Raw genomic sequence first — 25,415 nt, 5'->3', positions numbered from 1 at the left:
AAATATTTTCCTGTACATAATTTTAAATTTATACTGTATGCTGTAATTTAACTATTCTGATTCTGTCAAATATTTAGGTTTTTTTTGAACTTCCATTATAATAAATACTTCTTTAGTGACTACCATAGTATACTAAGCTTTATTCTCATTTCATATGAACTCTCTAAGGTAGATTCCTAAAAGTAGAATGACTATATGGTCCTCTGTAGTAGTATTTTTACTACTTGATATTTTAACTGATGATGCTAAATTGTTTCCCCAGATGTTACAGTTGAGATTCCTGCTAGTGGTATTTAAGGATGCTTTGTCAGCATTAGCTAAGCTCATTAAAAATTGTGTGTGTGTGTGTACTTGCTAATCAGAAAAGGGGCAAATGTTATTTTGTACTTTGGTTATTTTTTTAAAAGTTTTTATTTATTTATTTGACAGAGATAACAAGTAGGTGAAGAAGCAGGCAGAGAGAGAGAGGGAGGGAAGCAGGCTTCCTGCCAAGCAGAGAGCCCGATGTGGGGCTCGATCCCGGGACCCTGGGAACATGACCTGAGCTAAAGGCAGAGGCTTAACCCACTAAACCACCCAGGCGCCCTGTACTTTGGTTATTAACGAAGTTGAATATTTTTCTGAATGTTTATCAGCTGTTTGTGTTTTCCCTTCTATAAAAAGTCTTTGTCTTTTGCCATTTATATATTATTCTTAGTACTTTTTATATTGGTTTGGATGGACTTTTTATATATTAAAATATTCACACATTGGTATTTGTTGCAAAGAAATGCTAACAGTGTAATTTTATTTCACTCATATAAAATATGTTTAAGTCAGAGTTTTCCCTTTATGGCTAAAAGGGTGTATGTCATCAAATTAAACTCTCTAAATATAGTCTACTTGTTTATTTGAAAAAATGTGATGACATTGGATTTCAAATTTAGGAGATTCTTATTTTGCTGAATTGAAATGAATTTTTACATATTGCAAAAATAGAACTAATGTATCAATTTTTTATCCAGTCAGTATAAATCCTTTCATTACCTGACTTTTAAAAATTTGCCTATTTCGGTATTCATTATTGGGGAAAGGCCCTCTGAATACTACACTGGTAGTATGAATTAATTGTAAAACACTTTAGTGGCACATTAGAATAATCACAAGTAATAATAACAAATACTTATTTAATATTTGTTATCTACCAGAAACTGCCCTAAACACTTTTAGATAAATTATGTGAAAAAAGTAGAATACAAATGTAAATACACTGATACTGTATATACACACAGGGGTGTGTGTGTGTGTGTGTGTGTGTATTAGATAAAAAAGACTTCTACAATGCTCATGTGTTAATACTTATTAAAAGATACGTGTAACATTTTCATTTTAGCCCCTAATTATATTATGTGAAGATTTAAAAAGGAAAAAGAATGGCTCTCTAAGTATAATAAGACTAAAAATTGTTTTTAGAGTCAGCCAATAAGTATGTTTCCCTAGAATTTCCAAGGGTGTAGAATGCATGCTTCCCCACATCCCCACCACTATGCTTCTTAGCAGTCTTAGTTTCAGGACTTGAAACAGCCTCAAGTTATGAGAATCATAGCTGAGCATTGTGGGATCGGCATCCAGAGTTAAGATTGTTAACTGCTATGTAAACCAGAGCATATGAGATTAATGGAGAGAGCTATGAATTTAGGACCAAGATTCATGGTATTTCCCCCTCATTATTCAAATGAGGAATCCACGTTGAATGAGTTCCTTATGTAGGTGGTGTAGTTACCTATAAACGAATAAAGTACTTTCAAGTGAGGGTGTCACAATGATGTTGTTAGATGTCTTTTTTTTTTAAAGATTTTATTTATTTATTTGACAGACAGAGATCATAAGTAGGCAGAGAGGCGAGGCGGGGGTGGGGGGTGGGGGCAAGCAGGCTCCCTGCTGAGCAGAGAGCACAATGCAGGACTCGATTCCAGGACCCTGAGATCATAACCTGAGCTGAAAGCAGAGGCTGAACCCACTGAACCACCCAGGCGCCCCAGATGTCTTTAAATCAATATCAATACCACGTTTTGTGTCATGTGTTAATACTCATTAAAAATATATTTAACATTTACCTTTTAACCCCTATTTATATTATGTGAAAATTTAAAAAGGAAAAAGAATTTCTCCCTAAAGTGTAACAAGACAAGGTTTTTAGTGTCGGCCAATAAGTACGTTTCCCTAGAACTTCAACTGCTGTATTAACACACACAAAAGGCCATATTTAACGCTATAGAAGAAATTTAATAAGTGAGTAAGTGATTATCTTGTTAGTAGTAAAATTTTCTAACACTAAATTCTTTTTTGTTTAAAGATTTATTTATTAGTGTGAGCATGCTCACATGCATGGGGGGAGGGGCAGAAGGAGAGGGAGAGAAGCAGGCTCTGCTGGGCATGGCGCCGTAGTCAAGGCTCGATCTTTCTTTTTCTTTTTAAGATTTTATTTATTTATTTGACAGAAATCACAAGTAGTCAGAGAGGCAGGCAGAGCGAGAGAGGAGGAAGCAGGCTCCCTGCCAAGCAGAGAGGCTGAAGCAGGACTCGATCCCAGGACCCCTAAATCACGACCTGAGCCGAAGGCAGAGGCTTAACGCACTGAGCCACCCAGGCGCCCCAAGGCTCGATCTTAAAACCCTGAGATCATGACCTGTGCTGAAATCAAGAGTCAGATGCTTGACCTATTGAGCCACCTATGTGCCCCTTTAACACTAAATTCTTGACTGTGATGACTTTATTATTTCACACAATTAAATTGCAAAAGCATATAAATGGAACTACTCTATTATATTGTAATGGGTCAAATTAAATGGGAAGGCAGAATCCTAAAGATTTAAGAATGGGCATGAAAATTTTTGGAAAGTTGAGGTTTACCATTAAATTTTCACTCTTGGAAGTGTAGACTACCATTTATGCCCTAGTTCTTTATTACATCTAACATGCTCATTTTACACTTTTGTTTTTCTGCAGTAATGTCTGTGGCTGGTATTGCACTTGTTGTATTATTCTTCAGTTGGATGCTCTCTATTTTCAGATCTAAATACCATGGATATCCATATAGGTATGATTATTTTACACTTACATAGTGATTACCTATACTTAAAATGATTAGAGTTGCTGTTGCTTTGTAATATTTTTTTTCCTTTACCTCCAAATTGTTCTAGCTTCTAAAGCAGATATAAGCTTTAACTTAAGTGTGTTGCATATAAAAGTTAACAAGATAATTATGATACAGTGGACAATAGTATGTGATTTCTCAGGAACATTTTTGAGAGTTATTCTGACATCACCTAATTTAGTCTAGAAATCTGAAGAACACTTAATGGTTAGAATATTTTATACATTGTCTTCATACTCTACTTTCTCTTGAGCAAATTATTTTTTTTAAAGATTTTTATTTATTTATCTGACAGAGAGAAATCACAAGTAGGCAGAGAGGCAGGCAGAGAGAGAGAGGAGGAAGCAGGCTCCCCGCTGAGCAGAGAGCCCGACGTGGGGCTCGATCCCAGGACCCTGAGATCATGACCTGAGCGGAAGGCAGCGGCTTAACCCACTGAGCCACCCAGGCGCCCTTGAGCAAATTATTTTTTAATGTTTTTTTAAACTTCGCACATCTCTACTTTTTAGGGCTCTTTAGATGGCATAAACAACATTTTTTTAGAATCCAGTTTATAAAGAGTATAGGAAGGAGTGTTCATGAAGATCTGTCTTGAAATGTTCATAGTGATCTCTGAGGCTCAGGGAAGAAATTAACTCCCCTGATCCTAAATTCTTGATTTGATTCTGTTAATAGCCATAAGAAATATACCTACATAATGGGGGATGTTGTGAGTTAGTTTTATCATCTGAGTGCCAGGTACCATAATTCATGTTCTTTTAATACAACATTGTCCTGTTGTGTAAAGCATTATGAACACTAAAGATAAAGTATATCAAGTGAAATTTTTAAAGATTTATTTATTTATTTATTAGACAGAGATCACAAGTAGGCAGAGAGGCAGGCAGAGAGAGAGAGAGGGAAGCAGGCTCTCTGCTGAGCAGAGAGCCCGATGCAGGGCTCAATCCCAGGACCCTGGGATCATGACCTGAGCCGAAGGCAGAGGCTTTAACCCACTGAGCCACCCAGGCGCCCCTCAAGTGAAATTTTTAAAAAAGATTTTATTTATTTATTTGAGAGAGAGTGAGAGAGAGAACATGAGAGGAGAGAAGGTCAGAGGAAGAAGCAGAGTCTACATGAAGCTGGGAGCCTGATGCAGGACTGGATCCTGAGACTCCGGGGTCATGACCTGAGCCGAAGGCAATGGCCCAGCCAACTGAGCCACCCAGGCACCCCAGGAGCCCCTTTAGTAGACAATTTTGAACAACTCTCCGGTTGATTCATTATATCATGACATTCTTGGATGCCTTTTGATCAGTGAACAACATAAATTAATCTTCTTTTGCAATTTGTTTCTTGCAAACTTACTTAATTTTATTTCTTTTTAAGTTTTTACTTAAATTCTAGTTAGTTAACATTCAGTGTAATACTAGTTTCAGGTGTACAATACAGTGATTGAACACTTCCATATAATACCTATTGACACCTCTTTTGTCTAAAATCAAGATGCTTATCACAAGTGCACTCCTTAATCCCCATCACCTTAACCCATCCCCCCAACTCACCTCCCTTCAGGTAACCCTCAGTTTGTTCTCTGTAGTTAAGAGTATTTTTGATTTGCCCCTTTTTTTCCCCTTTTGCTTGTTTTATTTATTAAATTCCACACATGAGTGAAATCATATGTTATTTTCTTTCTCTGACTTATTTCACTTAGCAGAATACTCTCTGGCTCATCCATGTCATTGCAAATGGCAAGACTTCCTTCTTTTTTATGGCTCAGTGATATTCTATTGTGTATATATGCCCCATCTTCTTTATCCACTTATCAGTTAATGGACACTTGGGCTGGCAAATGTAACTTAATTTTAAGAACAAAACCTACTAGAACTTTGATTCTTGATTTACTCTTCTGTGTATTTATATTTTAAAATAATTTCTTCTTTATAGAATACTAACTGGGATGCAAGGGTAATCTTGCTGGGATTTCTATTTCATCACCATGGTTGATCCAATTATTAATCATTGTCTCTCTTCATGAGATTTTTTTTAAACAAGTTTATGTCTATTTCCTTCTCTTCTAAGACTATCTTAATATGTTGGCATTTCTCACTTTTTGTTATTAATACTCAAAGTTTATTATACATGCACCCAAATGCTCTTTCGTCTAAAATCAAGGTATTTATTAGAAGTAAGGCCCATTGTTTTTTTAGAGACTAATAGATTCTTTTAATATTTTTGTTTCAGCTTTCTGATGAGTTAAAAAGGATCCCAGAGATATGTAGACACTGGAGTAATGGAAATTGAAAAATGAAAAATGTGTGTGTGTTTGAAAAGAAGAATGAAATTTGTGTATTTTGTATTACCTCTTTTTTTAAAGTGATTTAAATAGTTAATCATTTAACCAAAGAAGATTTGTAGTGCCTTAACAAGCAATTTCTTTTCAAAATCATGAAGTATTTGGATACAGTTCTCCTTTTAACCTTCCCTTGCTGATGAACTGTATGTATAACATTTAAATTAGTAGAATTAAGTACATTATAAAAATTTTATAACTACATTTGAATTAGAACAAGGCTCAGAACTGCTTTAGTTAACTATTGGCCATCTAATTTTATATTATCTTATCCAAAGGTAGGGAAAAAGAGTCCTGACCAGGTGTTCCTACATATGCCTATTACAGACAAATGCATCAGGAATGCATTCTTAGCTGTTTCATATTTGCATGGATGTGTATACTTTGCACATCTTTCCTTTTGGGCAGAAAAATCATTATATGCTATGTGATCCTCTGACATGCCTAGCCTTTAGAAAAGAAGACTAGCCAGTCCTCTCCCTCCTTCATGTTTCCTACTGAAATACAGTGCTAGCTATGCTTCTTGGTAGCTATAGACATTAAAAAGACTAAATACAGGATTATGATTTCTGCATGAGTGTGGTGTTAACTCCATTTATTTCGAAAGATTTCAGGTTCATTCTGTCTCATTAATTTATTTAAGGTAGGCCCCTCTAATAAAAATGTAGCTTAGTGCTAAAATCAGTGTAACTTAAAAATGGTCTAAACTGTTTCTACAAATTAGAGATTGTCATTTCTTTCATTTGTACCTCACAGAAAAAGATAGGTTCATCTAGTTAAGTCAATTTCTGTATTACAGTTCTAACGTATTTCATTAACCCTTATATTTAGGAAAAGGACTCCCCTAGATTGGGAAAAGCATATCCTGATATATTGAGTTGTTGCTTATGAATAGAAAGTAAATTGTTTCTTGAAAGTTATGTTTTTGCTATTATTTTAGCCTTCATCCTTTCACTTGAAGTGGAGAAACAGTAAACATTTGAAGAGGTTTTGAGTTTTGTCTTTTTTCTGTCAGTAGAAATAACCATATATGCTAACCAAATTTTTGTGAAGAGTGAAAGTTGATGGTTATCATTAGATCTAGCCATAACCTTCCCCATAGTTTCACTATTATGGACATATGATAATAATGACTGTGAAAAATTTTAAATCTTAGAAGTATTATGTCAAAATAATACTTTGCCTACTATTTACCATCTGATAACTTTCCCATGTGGTCTAGAAGTCTTATATAATAGAGATTTGCAGAAGAGATGAATATAATTGCCTAAGAAGAAATGTTTTATGTGGCTTTTTTGTTTTTGTTCCAAGATTTGGCAGGTCAGGGCATATAGTTGACCTTTTTACTCTTTAGTGGTTCCACTTTTTGTTAATTACTTCCCTATAAATTGTGTGATTCTGGATTCCTTATCTGCTGTTCTTATAATTGTCTCAGGCCAAATAAATTTATGCTGTGATTCTTATGACATTTGTATGAAGATGCCCTGATTTGTACAAATTGACCAGGGTAATACTACTGCCATGTAATCTGTATAGCTCCCTATATGATGTGCCATAAGCATCAAAAGAATGACGCTTTTTTGTATTTGTTTTGTCTCCCTTAAGAGCACATTTTTCTTGTGGAAGGAGAAGAATTGCATTCTGGCTAAAATCTGTAGAGCACAGATTTACTAAACTTAGAGTTACTTTTGTGGAAATTTTGAAGTTCGCTTTCATCTGAAGTGCCTTATGTAGACTCTTAATTTACTTTTCTACTAATTTTTGAATATTTGTTATGCATTTTAAAAATACTATTCAAAATGACACATTGTAGTAGCAAAGATAACCAAATGTCTGGCTGTTTGCTTTTTGACCACATCAATAAACTTTTACAATCTAAACTCTTAATTAAGTTTTTTTATTAACATGTAAAGAGGGGTGAATTTAAAACATTAAATTAGGATTATAATATTAGGTTATTTCAGTTTTTTAAAAAAGATTTATTTATTTATTTGAGAGAGGCATGTGCTCAAGAGCAGGCAGAGGGGCAAAGGGAGAGGGAGAGAATCTCAAGCAGATTCCCTGCTGAGTGTGGAGCCTGATGCCGAGCTCCATCTCACAACCCTTAGATCATGACCTGAGCCAAAATCAAGAGCCAGTCACTTAACAGACTGAGCCACCCAGGTGCCTCTGGGCTATTTCATTTTGGGTGAAAATATAATTAAATTTCTACAGTAAGTTTGATAGGCCAATTTCCTTAAGTATTTCTTTTTTTTTTTTTTTTAGGATTTTTTTTTTAATTTATTTTCAGCTTAACAGTATTCATTGTTTTTACACCACACCCAGTGCTCCATGCAATATGTGCCCTCTCTAATACCCACCACCTGGTTCCCCCAACCTCCCACCCCCCGCCGCTTCAAACCCCTCAGATTGTTTTTCAGAGTCTATAGTCTCTCATGTAATACTCCTTAAGTATTTCTAAATTGAGATACATTCTTCCAGGATTCCATATGTTATCTTGATTAATGTTGTTGCCCAATAGGTTAGTTAAAACAGCCAGGATAAGTAGGTGAATGGCTGTCTTCAATGGTTGATCTAGTTTTGTCCCAGTCGGTGAACACTGTGACTAGGTCATTACCTTTTTGTACTAAATAATTGATTTGAAACAGTTACCCAGAAGGATTATGACAGTATATGAGACTGAACAACAGTACATTTGCAAACATGGAATGGGAACACTGGACAGGAAGCAGAGAGATCTAGCTCTTAAACAGATTTTAGTTCTTATTCTCTGTCTAGCTATGTGACCATAGGCAAGTCACTTGGAATAGGTTCTCTCAGGACCTGTTTCTTTATTCTAATGCAAGTGCATTGGACTAAATTACTTCAGTGTTCCTTCTAGCACCACTGTTTTAGGTGCAAAATATTAAAGATATAGTTAAATTTGAATATGTATCATTTGTGATATTCAGGGTTTGGTATTGAATTAAATAAGTTGAAATGTTGGATGTTTTGTAATCAGATTTCTGAAGAAGCTGTGAAATGCTTGTGGAGACCATTATAGCTGCAGGTTGTTTAATATGCATTGAAGTATTTTTTAGAAAGGATCTACTTGAAACTAATATGTTAGTATCAGATCTTGATTTAAATGCCCAAGTATAACTAAGAATGAAACCAACTATAGCAGTATGTTAATATTATAGAAAATCAGAGCCAAAGGAACCATAAATACCATTTAATCAGTCCCTTCATTTTGACTGCTAAAGAAAATCTGCCTTAGATAGGTGACACAGCTCACCAAAGGTTGTTCCAAGGAAAGCTATGGGTTTCCAGTTTTGCTGCGAATTTCCAATGGATTAGGTTTCAGTGTGAGATGTAAATTATTCCCTGGAGACATGGAAATCATAGTTAGTCTACCTTGATTGTTTCCTGACATCAAGACCCTGAGAGAAGGGTCCTAATGAGAAAGGCATTTCCCTAGAACGGCTGATATAGGCTTCAGAAGAAGGGAGGAATTTCAATGGACTCTCTTTAATCTGTGGAAGTAGAATTTAGGGGCACCTGGCTGGCTTAGTCAGTAGAACATGGAACTCTTGAGTTCAAGCCCCACATTGGGCTTAGAGCTTACTTCAAAAAAAATGGTTAAGATGGCAAATTGTATGCATATTTTACCACACATCAAAACTAAAATAGTTATGCCTTGGCCTCAACCCCATGTTGGCATTTACTCACTGACACCACTTCGTATTTCATTATTGTCCTGAAAATATGAGTACAGCTGGAAAAGGTATGACTTACGGTTAAAATGTTGAATCATGGTCTTCGGGCTCTTTGGGGCGACAATTTAAAGACATTCAGGTAAACCCTGCCTGCATAGTCAGTGTTGATTAGTATATTCCAATGAATGCTTTGTAAATGACTTAGATCTGGAAGAAACTCCTCAGGATATGTGGGCATCACCAAATATCCAGACTCAGAATGATCCATTTGGTTTGAGCCTTCCAGTTCATGATGCCTGGCCATGGCTCTGCAGCCAGCAGTCACAGCTAGAGAACTTCAGGTCTGAAGTTCTTTTTGTGACCCTCAAATAAAATTAATGAAATGTTCCCCCCCCCAAACACAGCTCAAAGTTTGGGAAGTTTTCCTGACCTCCCACTTCGAGTTCTATACCCCTCCTCTTTTATTTTGTGCATGCTGAGGTCTCTTATTCTATCTTGTAGTTGCCTCTTTTCTCCCCTAACTGTAATTCCCTTGAGAACAGGAATATTGTCTTACTCTTCTCTGTATGCTCATTTTCTAAAATGGCTGCATAGTACATGCTCAGTAAAACTACAGATTGAATAAAGGAAAAAATGTCTTTGCTCTTGAGTTGTTTACAGTCTTGTGGAAATAAACAAGAAAACAAATGCAGTCCTATGTGCTGGTGGGAGAATACATGTTATGGGTACAGAGAAAGATTTCATTACTTTTTTGGGATTGGGATGGGAGGCAAAGGGAGAGGTTTCTGTGACAGAAATTGAAAATTTAAAAGATAGATTTTTAAGGTACTGAAATGCCAAAATATTGTTTTGGTCCCTGCCCCCACCTAAATGACAAAATATTCCTGCAAATATAGTATTGTATCACTTCAGTACTTAAAATCTGAAGTCAGAGTCATTTACATCCTGAGTCATGCCCAGAGAGTTACATGGTACTTGAAAACTTCTCTATGAACAACATGCACACTTAAAAAAAATATTCTTACCACCCTTATCCCTTTTCTTGTTTTAAAATTCTCTCATCATACCTCGTTTTAATTACCCGTTCCCGAGTTATCAGTAACTCCAAACACCTTATGTTTATTAGTCATTTTTATTTCCCTTACAAACAGTTTGGGCCTCTATCTAACTCTCATGAAGTCTTCTTAGAACTGAGTGGTGGAGAAAGTTTAGAGAAACAGAATAGTATGGAAATCTGAGGAGAAAAGGAAAATGAGGGAGGGTGGTTTCTAGGACCAATTCCAAGACCCCTGAAAACCCAAGTTCTTCTGTTCCTCTCTGGTTAGACTTCCTCCTTTCTTCGCTTCTTGCTCCCTTAAATGTCAAATTCATTCTCATAAGGCTGACCTCTCGTCACTTCTTTTAATCAAGATTTTCTTTCTTTTTTTAAGAAAGATTTTATTAGAAGCAAGGGGGGAGGGCCAGGAGAAGAGAGTCTTTTTTAAAAATTTTATTTATTTATTTATTTGACAGGCAGAGATCACAAGTAGGCAGAGAGGCAGGGAGAGATAGCGAGGAGGAAGCAGGCTCCCTGCTGAGCAGAGAGCCCGATGCGGGGCTCAATCGCAGGACCCTGGGATCATGACCCGAGCCAAAGGCAGAGGGTTTAACCCACTGAGCCACCCAGGTGCCCCAGGAGAAGAGAGTCTTATGCAGACTCCCTGCTGAGCACAGAGCCCAATGCAGAGCTTGATATCACCACCCTGAGATCACAACCAGAGCCCAAAACAAGAGTCAGAACCTTAACCGACTGTACCACCCAGGTGCTGAGATTTTCTTTCTTTCTCTTTCCCTTTCTTCCTTTCTTTCTCTCTTTTATTTTTTTACTTCCTTTCTCTTTTTTTTATCCTTCTCTTTCTCCTCTAATTGTGTTATGTTAGTCACCATAAAATACATCATTTTTTTTTAGATTTTATTTATTTATTTGACAGAGATCACAAGTAGGCAGAGAGGCAGGCAGAGAGAGAGAGCAGGGAGCAGGCTCCCTGCCGAGCAGAGCCCGATGTGGGGCTCGATCCCAGGACGCTGGGATCATAACCTGAGCCGAAGGCAGAGGCTTTAACCCACTGAGCCATCCAGGTGCCCCTACATCATTAATTTTTTTAAAGATTTTATTTATTTATTTGACAGAGAGGTCACAAGTAGGCAGACAGAGATAGAGAGGGGAAGCAGGATCCCTGCTGAGCAGAGAGCCCGATGTCGGCCTCGATCCCAGGATCCTGAGATCATGACCTGAGCCGAAGACAGAAGTTTAACCCACTGAGCCACCCAGGCGCCCTGCATCATTAATTTTTAATCATTCTATTTGGAAAGATTCAAGCCAAAAATATAAAGAACCCTTACTATTTCTCTCTGGCCCCCTTTCAGGTGTAATATCTGAGGACAACATGTAGATAGACAACTGTGAAAATTTTATCTCAGATTTTTATAAAATGCCAATGTTTTGGTAATATAAAAAATAAATACTAAAGTATCAGTATTACCATTTTGCTATAGTCTCATATGTAATAGGTTCAAGTCCCAACAGCTCAGCAGAAGAAAGGAAGATAGAATTCCTTGATAGTGACTAGCTAGCTAGTTCTGTCAAATGTTAGTTCATATTAAGATATTATTAGGAATAAATGGCTGGAGGAGTTAAGATAGTGGAGGAGGAGGAGGAGGAGGACCCTAAGCTGTCTCATCCTTTGAACACAGCTAGTTATCAAGTCATTCTGAACACCCAAGAAATCAATCAGAGGTCTGAGAGAACAAAAACTGCAAATCAAGGACAAAAGTGACAAACTTTAGGAAGGTAGGAGGTGCAGAGAATTGACTTGGGGGAGATAGAGCTGTTGGTATGGTGGCAGGGAGGGAGCTGTTTCTGGAGGCAACTGGAAAGTATAAGAAGAAGAACACAAAATCAGAACTTTAAGAAGCCTGTCACCATCGGGAACATGCCTGGCTTAAAGGTGCTTGGGTGGCAAAGGGGGGCAGAATCCCAAGAGTGACAGCAGGGTCTGAGGAACCCCTGAATTGCAAGAAGAACAGGTGGAGCCAATTTGCTGCCCTATTTCCAGGCAGAGGAGCGGGGAAGCCAGCTAGGAGACGCTGGTTTTGGTACTGATTCAATGCTCTGCTTTGCCATAAACTGTGAACCACTGTGTAGTTGTTAAACTGCTTTCCTGGGACGGGCTAGAAAATAGCAAAAGGGTGGTAAGACCCTCCACCAGAGGAAAAGCGTGGGTCTATGCCATAGGAGTCCCTCAAATTGGGAGTTTTGAAACTCAGTTGCCTGCCTGAGATCAAAAACCTTGGTCACAGGCAGGTGAATGCAGGGTTCAGACAGAAACCTGGGACACAAGAAGGGTGATTGAATACTCTCCTGTGAGGGCTCACTGAAAAGTGGGGTGGCTTGAAATTTCGGTGCTGAAGCTAGAGAGCAGGGCTCTGGCATATTCATCCCTCCCATCAGCACTGAAACACTTCAGGGAGCAAAACAGCGTCGCCTAGTGGAGGATGGAGCCGCTTACGCCAAGCCCCAACCTTCTGCACCCTAGAAGCACATTTCCACTGAAACAAGACAGTCTAAGGATTAGCCCAGCAGGCTCTTACCCCAGAAGACCAGCACAAACAACACTCCCACTAATTCACAGAGTGCTGCAAAGCATCAGCTCTAGGAGAAAAGGAATCTAGTGTCGTTTTTACATTTAGTCTTTCTTCTTTATTTTTTCATTTATTTTTCCAATTCCCTTTTTAAAATTATTTTTAAGTTATTTACATATTTTTATCTATTTTTAATTTTCATTTTATTTTTTATTTTGAGATCTGCATTCTTTTAACAAGCACACCAAAGCACACACAAGATCTGCTTGTGGTTTTTTTTTCTGTTGTTTTTGTTTTGCTTTGTTTCTTCCTTTGTTTTCTAGACAAAATGATGAGATGGTGAAATTCACCCCAAAAGAAAGAACAGGAAGTAGAACTCATAGACAGAGATTTAATTAATACAGATATAAAAAAGGTCTGAATTAGAATTTTTTCTTTTTATTAACCTGTAATATAGGTTTCAGGGATACAGGTCTGTGATTCATCAGTCTTACACAATTCACAGCACTCACCATAGCACATACGCTCCCCAGTGTCCACCACCCAGCCACCCTATCTCTCCCACCCCCTTCCACTCCAGCAACACTCAATTTGTTTCCTGAGATTGAGAGTCTCTTATGGTTTGTCTCCCTCTCTGGTTTTGTCCCCTTTCATTTTTTTCCTCTCTTCCTCCATGATCCTCTGCCTTGTTACTCAAATTCCACATATCAGCGAGATCATATGATAATTGTCTTTCTCTGATTGACTTATTTCACTTAGCATAATGCCCTCTAGTTCCATCCACATCATTGCAAGTGGCAAGATTTCATTTTTGATGGCTACATAATATTCCATTGCACGCACATGCGTGTGTGTGTGTGTATGTATCACATCTTCTTTATCCATTCATTTGCCACGGGACATTTAGGCTCTATCCATAGTTGGGCTATTGTGGACATTGATGCTATAAACATTAGGCTGCATGTGCCCCTTCAGATCACTACATTTGTATCTTTAGGGTAAATGCCCAACAGTGCAATTGCTGGGTCATAAGGTAGCTCTATTTTCAGCTTTTTGAGGAACCTCCATACTGTTTTCCAGAGTGGCTCCTGACTTGTTAATTTTAGCCATTCTGACTGATGTGAGGTGGTATCTCATTGCGGTTTTGATTTGTATTTCCCTGATGCCAAGAGATGTTGAGCACTTTTTCATGTGTCTGTTGGCCACTTGGATGCCTTCTTTGCAGAAATGTCTGTTCATGTCTTCTACCCATTTCTTGATTGGATTATTTGTTCTTTGGGTGTTGAGTTTGATATAACTTTGGTATAAGTTCCTTATAGATTTTGGATACTAGCCCTTTCTCTGATATGACATTTCCAAATATCTTTCCCCTTCTCTAAGTTGCCTTTTGGTTTTGTTGACTTTTTCCTTTGCTGTGCAAAGCTTTTTATCTTTATGAAGTCCCAATAGTTCATTTTTGCTTTTGTTTCCCTTGCCTTTGGCGATGTGTCTAGGAATAAGTTGCTGCAGCTGAGGTTGAAGAGGTTGCTGCCTGTATTCTCCTCTAGGATTTTGATGGATTCTTGTCTCACCTTTAGGTCTTTCATCCATTTTGAGTTGATTTTTGTGTACCTTGTAAGAAAATGATCCAGTTTCATTCTTCTGCATGTGGCTGTCCAATTTTCCCAACACGATTTGTTGAAGATACTGGTTTTTTTCCAATGGATATTCTTTCCTGCTTTATCGAAGATTAGCTGACCATGGAGTTGAGGGTCCATTTCTGGGTTCTCTATTCTGTTCCATTGATCCCTGTGTCTGTTTTTGTGCCAGTACCATACTGTCTTAATGATTACAGCTTTGTAATAGAGCTTGAAGTCCGGAGTTGTGAGGCCACTAGCATTGCTTTTCTTTGTAAACATTCCTCAGGCTATTTGGTGTCTTTTCTGGTTCCATACAGATTTTAGGATTATTTGTTCCATTTATACAAAAATACTTGATGGTATTTTGATAGGGATTGCATTAAATGTATAGATTGCTCTGGGTAGCATAGACATTTTCACAATATTTGTTTTTCCAACCCATAAGCATGGAATGTTTTTCCATTTCTTTGTGTCTTCCTCAATTTCTTTCAGGAGCATTCTACAGTTTTCTGAGTAGAGATTCTTTTTATCTTTGGTTAGTTTTATTCCTAGATATCTTACGGGTTTGGAGGACTTGTAAATGGGATTGACTCCTTAATTTCTCTTTCTTCTGTCTTGTTGTTGGTGTATAGAAATGCAACTGATTTCTATGCATTGATTTTATATCCTGACACTTCACTGAATTCTTCTATGAGTTCTAGCAGTTGTGGGGTGAAAGTCATTTGGGTTTTCCACATAAAGTATCATATCACCGCAAAGAGTCAGTGACTTCTTCTTTGCAGATTTGGGTGCCATTTATTTGTTTATTTATTTATGGTCTGATGCTGAGGCTAGGACTTCCAGTTCTATGTTGAATAGCAGTGGTGATAGTGGACATCCCTGCCATGTTCCTGGTCTCAGGGAAAAAGCTCTCAGTTTTTCCCCATTGAGAATGCTATTTGCTGTGGGTTTTTCATAGATGGCTTTTATGATATTGAGGTATGTACCCTCTATTTGTACACTCTGAAGAGTTTTAATCACAAAAGGATGCTGTACTTTGTCAGATACTTTTTCTGCATCTCTTGAGAGTATCATATGGTTCTTTTCCTTTCTTTTATTAATGTAGTGTATCACATTGACAAATCCCACTTGGTCATGATGAATAATCCTTTTACTGTACAGTTGGATCTTATTAGCTAGTATTTTTTTTTAGATTTTTATTTATTTATTTGACAGACAGAGATCACAAGTAGGCAGAGAGGCAGGCAGAGAGAGAGGAAGGGAAGCAGGCTCCCTGCCGAGCAGAGAGCCCGACGCAGGGCTCGATCCCAGGACCCTGGGATCATGACCCGAGCTGAAGGCAGAGGCTTTAACCCACTGAGCCACCCAGGCGCCCCTTAGCTAGTATTTTTTGAGAATTTTTGCATCCATGTCCATCAGGGATATTGGTCTGTAATTCTCCTTTTTGATGGGATCTTTGGTTTTGGGATCAAGGTAATGCTGGCGTCATAAAATGAGTTTGGAAGTTCTCCTTCCATTTCTATTTTTTGGAACAGTTTCAGAAGAATGGGTATTAATTCTTCTTTAAGTGTTTGGTAGAATTTCCCTGGGAAGCCATCTGGCCCTGGGCTCTTGTTTGTTGGGAGATTTTTGATTACTACTTCAAGTTCCTTGTTTGTTATGGGTCTGTTGAGGTTTTCTATTTCTTCCTAGGTCAGTTTTGGTAGTTTACATGTCTCTAAGAATACATCCATTTTTTCCAGATTGTCTAATTTGTTGGCATATAGTTGCTCATAATACGTTTTTATAATTGTTTGCATTTCTTTGTTGTTGGTTGTGATCTCTCCTCTTTCATTCATGATTTTATTTATTGGGGTCCTTTCTCTTTCTTTTTGATAAGTCTGGCCAGGGGTTTATCAGTCTTATTAAATCGTTAAAAGAATAAGCTCCTTGTCTGTTGTGTTTTTTTGGTTTCTATTTCATTCAGTTCTGCTGTGATCTTTATTATTTCTCTTCTCCTGCTGGGTTTAGGCTTGGTTTGCTGTTCTTTCTCCAGCTCCTTATGGTGTAGAGTTAGATTGTGTATTTGAGACCTTTCTTGTTTCTTGAGAAAAGCTTGTATTGCTATATACTTTCCTCTTAGGATCACTTTTGCTGCATCTCAAAGATTTTAAACAGTTCTGTTTTCATTTTCATTTTTTTCCACGAATTATTAAAATTCTTCTTTAAGTTCCTGGTTGACCTCTTCATTCTTTAGTAGGATGCTCTTTAGCCCCCAAGTATTTGAGTACTTTCCAACTTTCCTGTTGTGATTGAGTTCAAGTTTCAAAGCATTGTTGTCCTAAAATATGCAGGGAAGGATCTCAATCTTTTGGTACTGGTTGAGATCTGATTGACTCAGGATGTGATCTATTCTGGAGAATGTTCCGTGTGCACTAGAGAAGAATGTGTATTCTATTGCTTTGGGATGGAATGTTCTGAGTATATCTGTGAAGTCCATCTGGTACACTGTGTCATTTAAAGCTCTATTTCCTTGTTGAACTTTTGCTTCGATGATCTGTTCATTTCAGTGTGTGGGGTGTTAAAGTCTACTTTACTATTATACTATCATTGTATTACTGTTGATGTGTTTCTTTGATTTTGTTATTAATTGGCTGTTCCCATGTTAGGGGCATAAATACTTAAATATGATATAGTCTCCTTCCTCATCTCTTATTATAGGCTTTGGTTTAACATCTAATTTGTCTGATGGATGGATTGCCACCCCACCTTTCTTTTGATGTCCATTAGCATGGTAAATAGTTTTCCATCCCTCCCTTAAAGTCTGGAGGTGTCTTTGGGTCTAAAATGAGTCTCTTGCAGATAGCAGATTGATGGGTCTTGTTTTGTTTGTTTGTTTGTTTTTTGGTGTATTTTTTTTAATCCAATCTAATACCCTGTATCTTTTGACTGGGGCATTTAGCCCATTTACATTCAGGGTAACTACTGAAATATATGAATTTGGTGCCTGCAAGGTGACTGTTACTGTGCATTGTCTCTATTCCTTCCTGGTCTATGTTACTTTTAGGCTCTCTCTTTGCTTAGAGGATCTCTTTCAATATTTCTTGTAGGGCTGGTTTGGTGATTGCAAATTCTTTAGTTTATGCTCGTCTTGGAAGCTTTTTATGTCTCCTTCTATTTTCAATGACAGCCTAGCTGGATATAGTATTCTTGGGTGTATTGAACTAGAATTTAAAATTATTATAAGGATACAAGTTGGCGTTGAAAAAGCATGGAACACACTAGAGAGTCCCTTACTGCAGAGATAAAAGATCTAAAATCTAGTCCAACCAAAATTGAAAATGCTATAACCAAGATGCAAACCTAAATGGAGTTCATAAAAATGAGGATGGACAAAACAGAAGAATGAATCAGTGATACAGAAGCTAAAATTATGGAAAATAATGAAACTGAGAAGAAGAGGAGAAAAGATAATGGGTCACGAAGGTAGACTTAGGGAACTTAGTGACTTATTGAAATGAAATAGCATTTTTATCATGGGAGTCACAGAAGATGAGGAGAGAGAAAAAGGGGCAGAAGGTTTATTCAAACAAGTTATATCTGAAAACTTCCCTAATCTGGGGAAGGACACAGACTTCAAAATCCAAGAAACACAGAGAATTCCCATTACATTCAACAAAACCTAACCATTGCCAAGGCGCATCATAGTCAAATTAACAAAATACACAGAAAAGAAAAGAATCCTGAAAGCAGGAAGGGGGAAAAAATCCTTCACTTACAAAAGAAGTCAGATCAGGTTTGCAGCAGATCTGTCTGCAGAAACACGGCAGACCAGAGAACACTGGCAAGAAATACTCAATGTGCTGAATGGGAAATATATGCAGCCAAGAATTCATTATCCAGCAAGGCTGTCATTCAGGATAGAAGGAAAGATAAAGAGTTGCCCAGACAAACATAAATTCGAGTTTGTGACCACTAAATCATCCTTGGAAGAAATTTTTGAAGGGACTCTTTTTAAAAATTTACTTATTTATTTGAGAAAGAGAGAGAGAATGAAGGGAAGGGCAGAGGGAGAAAGAGAATCCCAAGCAGACTCCCCGCTGATGGCAGAACCCAATACAGAGCTCAGTCTCATGACCCTGAGATTGTGTTCTGAGCTGAAACCAAGAGTAGGACACTTAACCAACTGTGCAATCCAGGCACCCTGCGGACTCCATGAGTGAAGAAAAAAAACCCCAAAAGCAACAAACACTAGAAAGGAACAGAAAACATCACTAGAAATACCAATTCTGCAGGTAACACAATGGCACTAAATTCATACCTTTTCTACCTGCAGATAGAAATTAAGGGGATAGAGAACCATCTATCCATCCTTATGGATGTAAAAAAAAGTTGGAATAGCTATACTTATATTAGACAAACTAGATTTTAAAACAAAGTCTGTAATGAGAGATAGAGAAGGGCACTATATCATTATTAAGGGGTCTATCCATCACGAAGCTCTAACTGTAAATATTTATATTTAATATCAAATATTATTTATTAATAATATTAATTATTAATTAACAACATATTATTTATCAATAGTATTATTTAATATTATTATATATTAAATATTGTAAATATTTATGCCCCTAACTTGAGAGCACCCTAATATATAAGTCAATTAATAACAAACATAAAGAAACTCATTGATAATAATACAATAATAGTAGAGGACTTTACCATCCCACTAACAGCAATGGACACATCATCTAAGCAGAAAATTAACAAGGAAACAATGGCTTTGAATGATACACTGGACTGTATGGACATAACAGATATATTCAGAACATTTCATCCTAAAGCAGCAGGATATATATTCTTTTTGAGTGCACATGGCACATTGTCCAGAATAGACCACATATGGGTCACAAATCAGGCCTCAACTGGTACAAGAAGACTGAGATCATACCATGCATATTTTCAGAACATACCACTATGAAAGTTGAAGTCAACCACAAGAAAAATTTGGAAAGACCTAAAGTACATGGAGATTAAAGAACTTACTAAAAAAATGAATGGGTTAACCAGTAAATTAAAGAAGAAATTTTTTAAAATACAGGGAAGCAAATAAAATTGAAAACAGGACAGTCCAAAACCTTTGGGATGCAGCAAAGGCAGTCCTAAAAGGGAAGCACATTGCGATACAGCCCTACCTCAAGAAGCGAGGAAAATCTCATATACACAAACTAACCTTACACCTAACTGAGCTAGAAAAGGAACAGCAAATAAAGCCTAAAGCCAGCAGGGAAAGGGAAATAATAATGATTAGAGCAGAAAAAATGATATAGAAAGAAACAAAGACCAGTAGAGCAGATTAACAAAACTAAGAGCTGGTTCATGAGCACCTGGGTGGCTCAGTTGGTTAAGCATCCTAATGTTATTTTTGGCTAAGGTTATATCTCAGGGTTGGGAGAATCAAGCTGCCTGTTGGGCTCTACATTCAGCAGGGAAATTCCCTGAGATTTTCTTGCTCTCCCTCATCTTCTACCACCCCTTCCCCATGCTCACTCTCTCAAATCAATCAATCAATCCTTAAAAAAAAATAAGAGCTAGTTCTTCAAAAGAATTAATAAAATTGATAAACCTCTAACCAGACTTATAAAACAGAAAAGAGGCAGGACCCAATTAGATAAAATCAGGAATTCTGAGGAGAGATCACAACCAACACCACAGAAATACAATTATAACAGAATATTTTGAAAGTTATATGCCAACAAACTAGGCAACCTAGAAGGAATAGACAAATTCCTACAAATTTACAAACTACCGAAACTGAAGCAGGAAGACATAGACATTTGAACAGATCCATAACCAGCAAAAACCTGAATCAGTAATCAAAAAACTCCCAACAAACAAAGATCCTGGGCCATCTGGCCAAATGGATTTCTACCAGACATTTAAAGAAGAGTTAATACTGATTCTTCCCAAACTTTTCAAAAAAGCAGAAATGGAAGGAAAATTGCAAACTCATTCTATGAAACCAGCATTACCTTGATTCTAAAACCAAAGACCACATTAAAAAGGAGACTTACAGGCCAATATGCCTGATAAACATGGATGCAAAAATTCTCAATAAAATACTATCAAAGCAAGAGGCACCTGGGTGCCTCAGTCGGCTGAGCATTCAACTCCTGATATTGGCTCAGGTCAATGGGGCTCCACACTCAGCAAGGAATCTACTTCTCTTTCTCTCTCCCTCTCCATATGCTCTGAACCCTGCTCCTGTGTGCCCTCTCTCTAAAATAAAAAAATCTTAAAATAAAATACTAGCAAGTCAAATTCAAAGGTACATTTAAAAAATCATTCACCACAATCAAGTGGGATTTATTCTTGGGCAGTAGGGGTAGTTCAATGTTTGCAAATAAATCAAAGTGATACACCATATTAATAAATGAGAGCATGAGAACCATATGATCCTCTCAATAAACTCAGAAAAATCTTTTTTTTAAAGATTTTATTTATTTATTTATTTGACAGAGAGAGAGATCACAAGTAGGCAGAGAGGCAGGCAGAGAGAGAGAGGGAGAAGCAGGCTCCCCGCTGAGCAGAGAGCCCGATGTGGGGCTCGATCCCAGGACCCTGGGATCATGACCTGAGCCGAAGGCAGAGGCTTTAACCCACTGAGCCACCCAGGCGCCCCCTCAGAAAAATCTTTTGACAAAATACAGCATCCTTTCTTGATAAAAACCCTCATCAAAGTAGGGACAGATGGGACAAAACTCAACATCATTAAGGCCATATATGAAAGACACACAGCTAATGTTATCCTCAATGGTAAAAACAAAACAAAAACAAAAAAACTGAGAGACTTTACTGTATGGTCAGGAACAAGACAGGGATGTCCACTTTCACCATTACTATTTAACATAGTACTGGAAGTCTTATCCTCAGTAATCAGACAACAAAAAGAAAGAAAAAGCATCCAAATTAGCAAGGAAGAAGCTAGTTTCACATTTTGCCAATGACATTATATTCTATGTATAAAACTAGAAAGGCTCCACCAAAAAACTGCTAGAAGTAACATAGGAATTCAAGAAAGTTGGAGGATATAAAATCAATTTTCAGAAATCTGTTGCATTTCTCTACACCAATAATGAACAAGAACAAAAAGAAATCAAGGAATTGTTCCCATTTACAATTGCACCAAAAATCACTAGATACTTAGGAATAAATCTAACCAAAGAGGTAAAAGATGCGTCCTCTGAAAACTATAGAACACTCATGAAAGAATTGAAGAGGACAAAGAAATGGAAAAACATTCCATGCTCACAGGTTGGAAGAACATTGTTAAAATGTACTAACCAAAGCAATCTACATGTTTAATGCAATCTCTACCAAAACACCACCAGCATTTTTCACAGAGCTAGAATAATCCTCAAATTTGTATGGGACCACAAAAGATCCCAAATAACCAAAGAAATTCTGAAAAAGAAAAAACAAAACTGGAGACATCATGATTCAATATTTCAAGCTACATGACAAAGCTGTAGTCATCATGACAGTATCTTCCTGTCACAAAAACAAACACATAGATCCATGGAACAAAGTAGAGAACCCAGAAATGAACCCGCAATTTATATCATCAACTAATATTCGACAAAGCAGGAAAGAATATCCAATGGTTAAAAAAAAAAACCAGTCTCTTCAAATGGTGTTGAGAACACTGGACACCACATGCAGAAGAATGAAACTGGACCACTTTCTTATGCCATACACAAAAATAAATTCAAAATGGAGGAAAGACTTGAATGTGAGACAGGAAAGCATCAAAATCCTAGTGGAGAACACAGGCAGAAACCTCTTTGACCTTGGCTGTAGCCAATACTAAACATGTCACTGGAGGCAAGGGAAATGAAAGCAAACATGAGCTATTGGGAATTCATCAAGACAAAAAGCTTCTGCACAGAGAAGTAAAGAATCAACAAAACTAAAAGACAGGCTATGGAATGGGAGACAATATTTGCAAACGACACATATGATAAAGGGTTAGTATAAAGACCTATAAAGAACTCGTGAAACTCCATACCCATAAAACAAGTAATCCAGTTAAGAAATGGGCAGAAGACATGAATAGACACTTTCCCAAAGAAGACATGCAGATGACTAACAGACACATGGAAAGATGCTCAACATCAGTCATCATCAGGGAAATACAAATCAAAACCATGATAAGATACCAGCTCACACCCTTCAGAATAGCTAACATTAACAGTACAAGAAACAGCAGGTGTTGGTGAGGATGTGGAGAAATGGGAACTCTCTTAAACTATTGGTGGGAATGCAAACTGGTGCAGCCACTCTGGAGATGCCGAGATCATGTCCTGAGCCGAAATCAAGAGTCCGATGCTTAACCAACTGAGCCACCCAGGTGCCCCTGCACTGAATTCTACTTCATAATCCAATATTGCACTATTAACTAAAATTTGATTTAAAAAATAATATAAAATTATGACATGAAAAAAGGGAATAAATGTAATTAAAGATATGCAAGACATGCCCTGAAAAGTAAAAACATTGTTGAAAGAAATTAACACCTAAATAAAGAATATGCCCACTTCATAGATGTCAGAATTCAATATTATAAAGCCCTCAATTTTCATATCAATTCCAATAAAAATTTCACAGATTTTTTCTAGGGTGTGAAGATTGAAATGCTGATTTTAAATTTTATATGGACTTGTGAAGGGCTAAAAATAATCAAAACAGAAAATGGCAAACACCTTGGAGGACCCATCCCTCCATAGAAACACTGAAAAAATTAACAAAACTGTCAGTATCAACTTTTTCAGAACTTTGGAAAATAGTGAAAGGTTGAAAGCAATCAAGTGAATGCTGAATCAAGAAAAGGCAATTTAAGCACAGTAGGAGAGCGTCATACTGTTTTAGCCTTGCCGTATTTTCCCACTTTAGTGCGGCTGAGTCTTGAATTCAGCAGTCTGTGCTCTCAGTGTAGGTAGCCGTTCCCAGAGAGAGCAGAGCAGATTTTATTCCCAAAACATTGTGTTTAGGGTCACCTGGGTGGCTCAGTGGGTTAAGCCTCTGCCTTTGGCTCAGGTCATGATGTCAGGGTCCTGGGATTTAGCCCCGCATCAGGCTCTCTGCTCAGCGGGGAGCCTGCTTCCCCCCACCCTGCCTGCCTCTCTGCCTGCTTGTGATCTCTCTTGCTGTCAAATAAATAAATAAAATCTTAAAAAAAAACAACGTTGTGTTTATCTATTTTGACCTGTTTGTGTGTTCCCAGAAGGAATGGCACAAGGGGCTTTCCTTAGTTTCACCTAATTCAGAAGTCTCTCAGAGCAGAAAAGGAACCACAAGCAGGGTGTTCCTTGAAAATATTGAAAGACAAATGAACAAGCAACTGCTGCCTGGGGCAAAACATGGCAGTTGTGACAAACAATAAATCCACCAAAAATCTGGGAAGAAAAGCTGAGAAGACACTTAATTGGAGAAAAAAAAATTTATATGCCCCAAACAGGATACATACTCAGAAGAGACTTAAGAATTCTCTAAGCTTTCATCCTTGGCTGATCTTTATGCTCAGTGTGAGCAAGAATTGAAGACTAAGGCAGAGTTGTAAACAGACTGGCTAAGCATGCTCCAGGGGCACAGTTGGATCCCACACACTGCTTGCACAACAATAGTTTAGAAGGCTCACTAAGCAAAAACTACCAACTACAATGATCAACAACAAACCTAGAAAAGGAAAAGAGAATCTGGTTTCCAAAGTTACCACATTATGATATTCAAAATGTTGTTTTCAGAAAAAAAATTATGTGACATAAAAAGAAATAAATAAGTATGACCCATTCACAGGGAAAAAAGAAATTATACCTCAGGAAGCCTATATATTTTATTTACTAGAAAAAGACTTTAAATCAGCTATTTAAATTATGTTCATAGAGCTAAATGAAACCATGTTCTAAGAACTGAGGAAAATCAAGTGAGCAATGTCTCACCAGAGAATGTCAATAAAGAGATAGATCATAACAACAACAACAAAATGGTAATTATGTGAGTAAAGGATGATATGTTAACTAACCTTATTGTGGTAAATATTTCACAATGTATATCAAATCATCGTATTGTTATGTCTTAAACATATATGATGTTATATGCCAATTATATCTCAATAAAGCGGGGAAAAGAGGCGCCCTCTGCCTTTGGCTCAGGTAATGATCTCGGGGTCCTGGGATGGAGCCCAGCATCGAGCTCTCTGCTCAGCGGGGAGCCTGCTCCCCCCGCCCCCCGCCCTGCTTGCCTCTCTGCCTACTTATGATTTCTGTCAAATAAATAAATAAAATCTTAAAAAAATAAAGCTGGGAAAATAAAACACATTAATCTTGGGGAAAAAGAGATAAAGAGATATCACAAACAGGAACCAAATAAAAATTCTTTTTTTTTAAGATTTTATTTATTTATTTGACAGACAAAGATCAAAAGTAGGCAGAGATGCAGGCAGAGAGAGAGGGAGGGAAGCAGACTCTCTGCTGAGCAGAGAGCCCGATATGGGGCTCGATCCCAGGACCCTGAGATCATGACCTGAGCCAAAGGCAGAGGATTAACCCACTGAGCCACCCAGGTGCCCCCCAAATAGAAATTCTTGAGCTGAAATATACAGTAGTGAAAATAATTTACTACTTCAAAAAGACATTTGAGCAAGCAGAAGAAAGAAATACTAATTAGGAAGATAAGCCGATTACAATTACCCAGTTGAAGAAGCACAAAGAAAAAAAGAATAAAGAAAACTAACAGAATCAAAGAGACATGTGTGACAGCATCAAGCACACCAATATACACATAAGAATCCCAGCAGAAGAGGACAGAGAGAAAAGGCAGAAAGAATATATGGAGAAATAATGGCTGAAAATATACCAAATTTGATAGAAGAAATGAGCCTACATAAGCTCACCAAACTCCAAGTAAAACTTGGAGCTCTAAGAAGCTCACCAAACTCCAAATAACAATAATAAAATAAATACACATAA

General features: G+C 37.4%; 1 protein-coding gene across 2 annotated transcripts in view; it reads left to right on the top strand.

The window, feature by feature from the left end:
• MAGT1 (magnesium transporter 1) overlaps positions 1-7,355 on the top strand; it is an 89,020-nt gene extending 81,665 nt beyond the window's left edge. For both annotated transcript variants that reach the window (XM_047715802.1, XM_047715801.1), the window contains 2 exons: positions 2,989-3,079; positions 5,360-7,355. In XM_047715802.1, coding sequence (XP_047571758.1) covers positions 2,989-3,079; positions 5,360-5,375 — 107 coding nt within the window. In that variant the 3' untranslated portion in view covers positions 5,376-7,355. The remainder of the gene's footprint in view (positions 1-2,988; positions 3,080-5,359) is intronic.
• The last annotated feature ends 18,060 nt before the right edge of the window (positions 7,356-25,415 follow it).

Source organism: Lutra lutra, chromosome X (genome assembly GCF_902655055.1).
Source record: "Lutra lutra chromosome X, mLutLut1.2, whole genome shotgun sequence".
Lineage (NCBI taxonomy): Eukaryota > Metazoa > Chordata > Mammalia > Carnivora > Mustelidae > Lutra > Lutra lutra.
The sequence above is the reverse complement of the archived record's forward strand: the minus strand, read 5'-3'. Positions and strand labels throughout refer to the sequence as shown.